This window comes from Aplysia californica, unplaced genomic scaffold (assembly GCF_000002075.1).
Source record: "Aplysia californica isolate F4 #8 unplaced genomic scaffold, AplCal3.0 scaffold00326, whole genome shotgun sequence".
In the NCBI taxonomy this organism is placed as follows: Eukaryota; Metazoa; Mollusca; class Gastropoda; order Aplysiida; family Aplysiidae; genus Aplysia; species Aplysia californica.
In genome coordinates, this window is record NW_004797596.1 from 144,727 (window position 1) to 156,402 (window position 11,676).

Consider the following 11,676-nt stretch of genomic DNA (forward strand, 5'->3'; position numbering starts at 1 on the left):
ACTCACTCACTCACCCACTCACTCACTCACTCACTCACTCACTCACTCACTCACTCACCCACTCACTCACTCACTCACATACACTCACATTTACACTCACACGCACACATACAGCTCGCGCGGCGCGCCACAACCGAACATACACTTGACTTAATTAATAAATGTTATAAAATAATTGTCCGGCTGTTGACGTTTCTTAAGAATGTCACGGGTAGCATAGAATCAATCGAAAGCCTGTTTGTACTATAAACTATTCTGCAAAAAGAAAAAGACAGGGGGAAAAGGAAAACGGGACTCATGCTATAATTGGTAGAGCCTCAAGACGCAAATTACTGCACAAATATGTTGGGTTTTTTTAATTGGTTCAGCTTTGATGTTCAGAGGATGAAATCAACGAAGATAAGGATTTGCATGATGATAATGATGATGATGATGATGATGATGATGATGATGATGATGATGATGATGATGATGATGATGATGATGATGATTGCCCTTAAAGTTTTCTTTCCAATCTCTCCCGATGAAGCCTCCGAGGTGAGGCGAAACGCTGAGCCAGTTTAGTTGCAAATTCTTTTGTGTGTGTTTATTTACAAACCAAATAATTTACCGACCGAAAATTATTTCAGGTTCCTTTTTTACTCTAGATCTACATTTTTTAAAATGATGTGATGGTGATGATGATAGTTCGTACGTTGTTTTTACTTTGTCATCAATTCATTTTTAATTTATTTTCTCAACAGGCACGCATGAAGTGTACGAGTCTAAATGGTTCGCCTTCGACAAGATGTCGTTTTTAATGGACAGATCAAGAGAAAGAGATGAAGTTCTGGTCTCAACGAGCTCGAATTTTATTATTAGTAATGCTAGAAAACCTCCTAAACCTAAGAGTACTGAGACTTTAACGGTAAGTAGGCCTACTGGAGATGGATGTTTTACTCTTATTCTCGAAAACATTGTCATGTCAATTGTTTAGGGCCATTCCATAAAAAGTGAAAATGCTGTGAGTCACAGAACGAGGTGAAGAGGTCTTGCAGGAAAACATGTAAGCACTGAAAGAGCCATTTTGTTGTTGTTGTTGTTTTTGTTGTTGTTGTTGTTATTGTTGTTGTTGTTGTTATTTTGTTGCCGCTGCCGCTTTTGTCATTGTTGTTGTTGTTGTTGCTGTTGTTGTTGTTGTTGATAATAGAGAGGAAACCTTCCTTTATACAAATGTGTTTGCCTTATTTAACTTTTAAAAATGGTTCCAGTTCAAGCCTTTCTTTGCTAATAATTTTTTTCAACGGGTCATAATCCTTGTGTTGCGTGTGTCACTGCAGTTTCACTTTTCATGGAATTTCTTGAAACCATCAAGGGATCATGTCATTGACATTGTATAGATGTAAAACCCTCCCCTTTTCAACGCTGTAGGGTTATAAACAGACGGGACCTGCGAATTTAATTATCTGTAGGTCCGAGCCAGATGCGAGGAGAGTCTTAAAAACTCCTCAAAACAACCCGAGTTCAGAACGGCCTCGTCGGGGATTCGAATCAGGGTCATCTGCTTCGTACGATGCGCCCACCCTCCAGAGAGCTGGCACAAACCCGAACTAGATCTAGACTAAAAGATAAGAATGTGTATTCTTGACTTGATGAGAGCTAATTAGGCTACACATTAAATTATTGAAATGTTAATCATAATGGGCATTCAATGAAAAAATTGACCCTAAAAATATGAAATCCAATCTTTAAATCGAAAGCTTCACTAGTTTAAAAGTAAATGAGTGTATTCAACGAAAAACTCGACAGAAACATTAAACCTCATTCAGAGTAGGCGGTCCCTGACTGGCATAGTTGAAGCGGCTAACGTCCGAAGAGATAGTTTTATTGGACAGCCTGCAACATTTTTACGGTAAATCAATCTATAATTGACGTATATACAGCTCATAAATTGTTTCGTTCTCATTATTTTGAATCATTGTCTACCCCACGGGCGGTGCCACTGACTGAAGTGTCTTTAGGCCATTCCCAAAAGGGGGACATTTCTCATTCATGCTCAGTACTGGTAGAATTGTAAATGGGCTGATTCATCACTGTCACGCTCGTAACTGTGCCTGATACCATAGATATCTACAAGAGGGAACTGCTGCTTTTTCTTTCCTAATCCTTACTATTTGTTATTTGTCACACTCTTGTGACCCGCTATTTCCAGGGTGCCTTGAAAGTCGAAACAGACTTTGTGCTGCTGAAGCTAGAGTAAGCCTGATTCCCTGTAAAGACTTCTCTGTCAACATAGACTACCCCTTTGCGCTCATATGACCATATGCAGTTGCGAGTGTCGTAAAATCTCTACTAAATAATGATAATAATAAAAAGAATCATTGTCATGTTTCTCGTATTATTATAATTATAAACCTGGTGTCTGGTTGTGTCCTTTTTTAATGTCCACAGGTTGTTGTTGTTGTTGGTGGTGGTGGTTGTGGTGGTGGTGGTGGTGTGGGAGGTTGGTGGGTACCACTGGTAGGTCCTACGTCTTTACTTTCCCTCTGTTGTTTCTGTCTATCTGTCTTCGACCCTTTTCCCAGCACTGAATGACCATTATAGTGTTGGTGTGCTTCTCTTTACTCAAAGTAAACAAACAAAAGTGGTGATGGGGTGTTATTATTTGTTATTACCACGTTTGCTGTTGTTATGGTCTTACTTTCCAGCTGACCTTGAATATCCAGTCTGTTGTATAATGGTGAGTCCTTTGCCTTGTTGTAGGCAAACTCCGCGAGTTCCATTCCCGTATCGGGAAGATCATTTAATGTTATGGAGTAGGCCTATATATATACACATCTTTCTGCTTGGATTCTGCATGCCGTATCAAGCCAGGTTGAACAAGTCTGCTGCACCCCCCCCCCCCCCTCACTCTTTACCTTCATGAAAATATAAATAGCGAAATAAATAAAGCTGTAGATAAAGAAAGTAAATTAATACACAAATAAATGAATACGTTAATTTTTAAAAGTAAAATTAATTAAATAAAATGGATAAATTACAGAATGCTATAGAAAGGGGAAAAAAATCACCTTCTTTCAAGACTTCTGACGAATACGGAGTTACTGTTTTGTTCATTGTTCATGATTTGTTCTTTTGTTTTAGTTTCAGGAACCACAGTGTGAAATCGTTAAACAAGAAATAGAAATAATTGAAGATGACCCTCCTGACCTCCCTCCTTCAGACATAGAATATAATGAGGAAGTGAGTGACGAGATAGAAGACGAAATTCCGGAAATGAGCCCAGCATCACCAGCGCCCTCGATTTCACCACCAGCGTCGATTTCATATAATAAGCCTGATGCGAAGACACCGACTTCCTCTCCTATCGCTAAGCGGAGGCCAATTAAAAGGAAAGCAAACGATCGTGATATTTTTTCTCGTTTAGCCAATCAGTTGAGACGATCCGACGGTTCTAATAATAGTCGCTGTGATGAAGAGGACGACAATTTCGATATTTTTGGAAAGAACGTTGCGGCCAAGCTACGATCCATGTCGAGAGAGCAGCGTATTTTTGCGGAGAAAGTGATCAACGAGTCGTTGTATTACGGAGAGCTGGACTGCCTCACCCAGCTGAGCCGTGTGGATATATAGAGGACAACCAGTAGCCTACCTAATGTCAGTCTGACTGCTGTGGTGACCAGTGCTTCCACTTCCACAGTTCACAGTTGGCATCGTTAAAAGTACATGTGAAACTAATACGGTATACATGTATACCCGCCCCCTCCCCAAACCCCCAACTGTTTTCCAACACAGTATCTATGATCCGGAGACGTCTCCGACGGAGATAGACCAATCAAAAAATGATTTTTGCTTCTTGACCAAGTAAAAAATCTGGGGGTTACAGGGGGGGGGGGGGCATTACTCCCCGGGACGGTGCCACTTACCGAAGTGTCTGTAGGCCATTTAGGCCATTTCCAAAGGGGGGACATTTCTCGTTCTAATGCAGAGTAGAATTGTAAATGGGCTGATCCAACAATGTCACACTCTATAACTATAACTGTGCCTGAACTACAACTGGGAACTGCTGCTTTTTCTTTCCTAATCCTTACTATCGTCATTTTCGTGTTTGTCACACTCTTGTGACCCGCTATTTCCGGGGGGCCTGAATAGTCGAAGCAGACTTTGTGCTGTTGAAGCTACAGAGGTGAGCAGAGTAAGTCTGATTCCCTATAAGGACTTCTCTGTTGACATTCACCCTAGACGGTCAGTAAAAGAATGTATAGCATCCACCCCTTGGCGCTCATAAGACCTTATACAGTTGCGAGCGCCGTAAAACCTCAACTAAAACTAAACTAAAACAGAAAGGGGGGGGGGGTTAACCCATAATTTGATATTTTGCAGTTAGGTTTGGAATTTTCATGAAAATTGCGACAGTTTTAGTAGCTATATATGTGTGGTCTGCAGCAAACAATACGAAGCTTGACCCCCAAAGTAGTGCATTACTGAGTGAGAGAGTATGTCTCCGAATAGTTCCTGGGTGCTCGCCGGAGACGTGTCCGAATATCTTCTGCTGTTTTCCAACAGCTGGACCAGGATCTCAAATCTGAGTCACTGTGGGGCGTTGCTTTGGGGTTGCAGACAGGAATTTTGTTTTGTCTTGAGTTACAGGAAGAATAGAGAGTGGCTGTGAGTAGTGATTAATGTGATGCTCACACACACACAGAAATGAGACTGCCGTCGGTGCTGTCGCGGTTTGGCGCTTCGCTATAGCACGCGGGAGACGCGAGTTCGATTCCTGAGTGAGGAGAATCGGAGAAATTTTGATCAAATATCTCAGTCTTTGTACAAGGATGTCGTATCCCTCTCAGCCCGAGTTGGCCCTTCAAATGTACCACCTGCGTTTGTTGCGGCCGCGAATCGCATTTTTGGTCCGCGAATCGCGGCCGAGACTTAGCTTCTTTTTTTAGAATAAAAAATCGTTTTAAAAAAAACAGTGAATAAAAATTGGGGGGAAAAAAAGGAACCGAACCTCGCTACTTTTAGAAAGAAAGTTTATTTTCACTTCCGCTTCACTTTCTCTCTTTCTCACTTGTTGACACCACGTTGTGATTTGTTCTTCTAAAGATTTAAAGCTTAACTTTTTTGGTGGCACTTTTTATCCTCAACTTTCTATGGCTCTGTTTTTTATGTAGGCTACTTCATAACTTATTAGTCATGTATGTTGATAATTTTAAGGTGCCTATGTATAGTTATTTTCATGTGAAGAATATTAAATGCTATATATTTATTTTACTGTTTCTCTTTTATTTTTCCCTCTTTGTCGTGTTTTAATTTGTTGGTGTGTTTATTTGTTATTGTTCTGATGTGTTGTCTTTGTATTTTTTGTGTGTTGTGTGCATATTATGTAGCGTAATGTCATTTAATTTGATGTTGTTCCTACCTTTTATAATACAAGGTGTCTCCCGTTAGACGCACCATAGGGTAAATACATATTATGGGCATGAACTATAGAACTAAAGTGCGTATTTATTGAACGTATCTTACAGTGCAAAGCGCAGTTAATTAATTTCCACTTCACAGGAGTTGTTCGAAATGGAGGACCTCTTGCTTGATGCACATCAAGAGTCGCAGCTTCCACTCACGGAACACGGCGTGTAAAACAGCAAGGTTGATGCTAGCGCAAGCTTTCTTGATTCTTTCTCTGAATTCATTGACTGTTGTTATTTGTGGTTGGCCTTCATAGACAAGAGCCTTGACATGACTCCACCCACAGGTAGAAATCTAAAGGAGTTAAGTCAGGACTTCTTAGAGGCCATTCAATGGGTCCGCTACGACCTCTCCATTTTCCAGGGAACTGTGCATCAAGATATCTTCTTGCTTTGACTGTAAAATGTGGGGGAGCTCCATCTTGCTGAAAGTAAGATGGAAAGTCACCATCAGGTGTTACAGGAGATGGAAAGGCTTCTTACTTCTTCATCCAATATTTGAACTTAACTGTCCCCCGTTTCGGTATTGTTGAAGAAAAAGGGTCCAACCAACCTGTCTTTCCACAAACCACAGCAGACAATTACTCGACCTGATCCTTGTTCTTTGGTTTCTGCCGTTAAGTGCAGGTTCGTCTGTGACCAGTATTGGTTGTTCTGACGATTACCATCACGAGTGACGTAGAAAATGGCTTCACATCGGAAAAAAGAATTGATTTGCCGAGGTCAAACTTAGACAAAGCCCATTCACAAAGCTCCATGCGTCGGGTCGGATCGTCCCCGTGGAGTCTCTGGACAGGTTGAAATTTATATGGACAGAAATGATTCTTACGTAGCAGGCGATGGATGGTATCTTTACTTGTGTCCACCTCCCGAGCTATCTGGCGTAGTGAACTGGTTAGGCTAGTCAAAAGTCTTGCCAAAATGTCAGCCTGTAAGTTATCAGGCAATGGATCAGTGTTTGTTCGTTTGGCATTTTTAACACTTCCCGTCTCTTTGAATTTCTGAAACAATCTCCCCACCGTGGTGTGGGAGATGGGAAGGTTGTCTGGGAGCCGACGATTGAATTCATCTGCAGCATCTCGCTGGCTTAAATTGCTTACCAAAATTATAATTTCGACCTTTTCTTGTGTTGACAACATTTTTTGATGTCCTCACTGTGTGCAGGTTTAACTTTGTTGAGCAGTTCAATATCTGCACCCTTTGGTGCCATTGTATAGGCCTAGTGTAGTTTCCCCATGACGAGAGACACCATATATGTATTATATATATATATATATATATATATATATATATATATATATATATATATATACAGAGAGAGAGAGAGAGAGAGAGAGAGAGAGAGAGAGAGAGAGAGAGAGAGAGAGAGAGTGAGTGAGAGAGAGAGAGAGAGAGAGAGAGAGAGAGTGAGTGAGTGAGTGAGTGAGTGAGATAGATAGATAGATAGATAGATAGATAGATAGATAGATAGATAGATAGATAGATAGATAGATAGATAGATAGATAGATAGATAGATAGATGTGTTCTACTTATTACTTATAGAGTTAGAGCGTGTCTCCACCAAAACCGAAGACTGGCACTAGCAGGCCCTTTGTGTGTGGTTCCATATTTACCAGTAATATCTTGTACTTGTACTTTTTCTTGAATTGCACACGTCAGGGTTAAAACGGCCAATCTTCGGATTGGTGGACACACGCCCGTATTTGTAAATTTTTGTGGTTGTTTATTATTAACGTATTATGCGCTGTTCTAATTTTGATTTAATTCTGTTGTGAAACCTTTATTTTTTCACGTTTTTACACTGTGTGTGGCTACAAATGATATTCAGTGGGTGGTTGGCGGGTGCTCTGGTGTGGTTTGCTCCTTCTTTCCTATCAAACATCTATCGTCTTTATCTCCCCTCCTTCTTTTTTGTGTTTGCTACTCTCTTGTAACACATCTAATCTTCGGCACTTATATGACCTTATTGTGTTTCAAGTGCCGTAAAACTCTTACGAAAACTTTAAAAAAAATATAATGATATTCTGGATGCTTTAAAACAGCGCACAAGAAATTCTGGTGTTTTGGACCTCTATCAACATGTAATACATGTATTGCTATATTTTCGTTGGTAGCTTGAAAATTAACGGCAACTTTTGCAATTTTTTGTGTCAACATTTGGCATATTTTGGACCCCCCAAAAATGGCAGCAAACGCAGATGTTATCTAGTTCAATACTGAACTCTATGGTTCTGAGTGGCCACTTTTAAAAATTAAACTAAACACGATAAACCCCGCCCTTTTCAAGCCCACTTTTTATCTAGTGTAGCTCATTCTGCTACTGCTGAGCGCCGGTTGGCCCTGACAGTGACAGGCAGGGTCGAAGCAGCTCGCCACCTAAGTGAACTAAATAGTGTTAATGGGGGTGTAAAACTTCTACATGTATTATAAACTAGCTGGGCCCACTTTCAATTTAAAGAAAATATCGATGCATTAACATCAACGGAAAGTCATTAGCCTACTATAGATCTAATACTCTACTGGAATGGAGCAATAAATCTTGAGAGATACAAAAAATTAGAAGGTCCAGATACTCTCAAAACAAAATGCGCCTCGCGAAATATCACTTCCGGCACTTCCGCCGTACAGGACAGCTGCGCCGATTTGTTTCGTCTCTCAGTGGAATAATCAGAAGGCCAAAGAAGGACGGGAACCTTTTGTCAAAATATATTTATCTAAATTCAGGAAATAAAAAATCGGGCTCCGTCATGGGGATCTATCTATCTTTTTGCAGGTACATGCCAACTTTCAACTCTGTAGCTGTCGTAGTTTTATGGAAAAAGTGACATATATATATATGTGTGTGTTTCCAAGTTGCCAAATTTTAAATTAACAAAACTTTATTAGAATGTATACGCAATATCTAGACCTTCGTCAAATAGTGCGAGGGCGCAGTGCTGTAGTTCAGACCTTAGAATGAACCAGTAGTCTAGACTACAGTCAGGGGCAGAATAGTACATGTAGTTAATGTATTAAAGACTAAGTTTATGATTAGGCACGCTCTTATCAGTATTTCAAAACCTATCACTGATGTTAAGTCGCCCTGCTCTATATATATATATGAAAAGTAAACTTTTATCACGAACGCCATCGTTCAAGGTGGACGCCAATGTGGGAATGTGCGTGTGTGTGTGTGTGTGTGTGAGTGTGTGAGTGTGTGTGTGTGTGTGTGTGTGTGTGTGTGTGTGTATGTGTGAGTCGGAGAGAGAGAGAGAGAGAGAGAGAGAGAGAGAGAGAGAGAGAGAGAGAGAGACAAACAGACAGACAGACAGACAGACAGGCAGAGAAAGAGGGAGGGAGAAAGGCAGGAGATCTTCTGAAACGTAAAATCTTATTAGATTATTAAATGACACAACTCAGACATTTTGTAGAGGGTAAAAAAACGCAGCTTTTATTCTGAATGACGTTTCTCTGTTTAAAAATACTCGTACTCGAATTATTTGTTAAGTCGCTATCAGTTAAATCGAATTGCGAGCACTTAGTCAGTGAAGCAACGCAACTCCATTCTGAAAATCAACAGAAAGGAGCATTCCCTTTGGTGTCCGGCTGGTGATCTCCCCTGCAGTTGGGGCTAGTGATGAAACCCATGGCGCACATAAGGCCACCTTCGGGGGGGGGGGGGGGGGAGGAAAAGTAGAAATTAATAAACCGAACACAATGTTCTATACCTATTAAAGTAACAAAAAGGACTAAAAATAGTCTGCTTATTAATGTTATATGTACATGTATTACGTGTGTATGTGTGTAGGCATACATAGTGTGGTTTCAGAATTCAGCCTAAGACTAAGAACACTTCGCGTAAGAATCCGCTGGGATAAGAGGCCTCTGTTACTGTTACCGTGTGGCGAATGTTTTTTTCATTATAATTTGATGTCTAAGAAACCGTTCTATAAATAAACCAGACTTCGAGCTCAGTTTGAACTGTGAACAATAAGGTTTATTTCGACGAGCTGGTTTTCCATGTGAAAAGAGGCCGCCTTCAGCTTCTAGGCCAGAAAAATACATGGGCTATGCTGTTTGTTTGGCTCTTTTCGTCTACTCGGTCGGTCAATTTAGCTTAAAACATGGTCTCAAGGTTGTCTTCTCTTCAATGCAGCTTCTTTCATTTGCTATGTTACAAAGTTTTAAAAAGCTCAGTTGCGGGTTGTGGAGGAGGGAAGAAGTGGTTGCTTCGACCGTCTCTCCCTCTCCCCCTCCCCCTCCCCCACTTATTTCAAACAGTGGGAGGGAGACAAAAAGCGGGGTCTTAGGCGGATTTTTTGGTAGATTTCGAGAGGCACAACCTAGCTCTTATCCGTAGGATCCCTTTTTTATTCTTTGAGTAAATGATGACCTGTAAGCGCACTGGGTGTCCTGGTTACCTCATTGGTTTCGATTACCAGTGACGTCGGTCGCCTAGTGGTAAGGCTACCGGACTCGTAATCGTGAGATTGCGGGTTCGAAAGTTCGAAGCTCGGCTGGGTCCGACGTTGTGTCCTTGGGAAAGGCACTTTACACGAATTTTCAATTTTGGCTCGATCCTTTGGGAGATGACATTACACTCGAAGTCGAAGGTTCCGCCTCTTAAATGATCTAACACTCTTAACAGTGTTGATAGGGGACGTTAGATCTATACAATGTCACCATCTTTTATTCGATGACCAAATGCAACCCATAGGATACCCTGACGTGCAAGGGGAGATAATTATATTATAAACAGCGCCATTTTATTTCAACAACCTAAACTACTCATTATACTTATACACATTTGTATAGATCTGGGTGTTTATTCATTACATTTGTTCGAAAATGTAAGGTGTGAAGCTGTACTTTGAATCAAGATACATAATTCCGGGAAAGTTTAACGTAAGGGAATATAATATAGATCTACTACTACTATACCCTCTCGTGTTCATTTCCTGTTTTACAAAATAGCAGCCCATGCTCACCATATAACCTTGTAAAACGTTAACCAAACAAAACCAAACGAAACTAAGTAGCAGAGCCATATATAGAGTATGATTTATCTCACCTGTAGGAGGGACGTATTGGCAGTTATTTATAGAGTGGATGAACAGATCCACAGCTCGGCCGTGACTGCATGCCCCGCCCTCCTTCTCATCTGAGGATGACAACAAACTCCTATGTTGCATGCGCTTTCACTTTTACTTTTCCATTCTTTCAATGCTATTAGCCCGTACTGTAATGTTTCTTAAAACGCTTCGGAATGTTTCTTAAGATGCTCAGCGTTGGCCAGCGGTTAAAATGTACGAGACATCTAAACCCAAAATTTTGAATTTTAGAAATAGCAGTTTCATATTCTGTGGTACATGTATCGGCAGCATCATAGCATGTTCTCGAGAAATACGACACATGTAGATCTATCTACGTGTATTTCGTCGAAACTCCAAATTCTAAATATGCTGAAAAGAAACAAGAAAAAAATCATCATCATCAATGCCTTTCACCCCTAACAGGGTATAGGCCACACACAAGCTACTTCCATTTATCTCTGTCCTGAGCCATCCTTCCTCAAGTGAGCTCCATCTCTCTCATGTCCCTTTCCTCGCATCTTCTCCATGTTTCCCGTGGCCTACCCCTGCCTCGTTCTCCTTGTGGGTTCCGCAGTGACTGTCTTGTGATGTTTCCGCTGGGCTTTCTTACGGTGTGTCCCATACATCGCCACTTTCTTAGTCCTATTCCTACTTCTATATATCCTTTGGTCCTGTCTTTTCCCACAGCTCTTTATTTCTTATTCTATCCTAGGTATATTATATCTTTATAATAAGAATAATGAAACAGTTTTCTCCTTTAATTTGGTTTGTTGTTAATTAATTTCTTTCTTTCTTTTTTTTGTCACTCCTGTATAATTTTTGCTTTCTGGGCTTAGTTTACCAGTGCATTTTAACAGCTTGCCGACGACTGAGAGCTTTAAATCTTATTTTAGCTAACTATAAACCCACACACGGACAGAACCCTGGTTTCCCTTCCCGAAGTCTATTTCATTTATAAACAATAAACAACACTACTCTTGCAAACGAAAATAAACCGAGTTAATTAAACTTAGATCTAATACATAATCTGTGAATAAAAAGGTATTCGCAGAGAAAATTTTCTCTCTCTCTCTCTCTCTCTCTCTCTCTCTCTCTCTCTCTCTCTCTCTCTCTCTCTCTCTCTCTCTCTCTCTCTCTCTCTCTCACACACACACAC

At 40.6% G+C, this 11,676-nt stretch overlaps 2 protein-coding genes across 2 annotated transcripts in view; one reads left to right on the forward strand and one right to left on the reverse strand.

Moving 5' to 3' along the window:
- The window catches only part of LOC101860181, a 9,376-nt gene extending 5,394 nt beyond the window's left edge, over positions 1-3,982 (forward strand). The window contains exons 2-3 of the mRNA XM_035970831.1: positions 744-907; positions 3,124-3,982. Coding sequence (XP_035826724.1) covers positions 744-907; positions 3,124-3,612 — 653 coding nt within the window. The 3' untranslated portion in view covers positions 3,613-3,982. The remainder of the gene's footprint in view (positions 1-743; positions 908-3,123) is intronic.
- Positions 3,983-8,850: 4,868 nt separating this feature from the next.
- LOC101863523 (pancreatic triacylglycerol lipase-like) overlaps positions 8,851-11,676 on the reverse strand; it is a 6,293-nt gene continuing 3,467 nt past the window's right edge. The window contains exons 4-5 of the mRNA XM_013084900.1: positions 10,499-10,588; positions 8,851-9,092 (exon numbers count right to left, since the gene is read on the reverse strand). Of these exons, the coding sequence (XP_012940354.1) occupies positions 9,001-9,092; positions 10,499-10,588 (182 nt within the window). The 3' untranslated portion in view covers positions 8,851-9,000. The remainder of the gene's footprint in view (positions 9,093-10,498; positions 10,589-11,676) is intronic.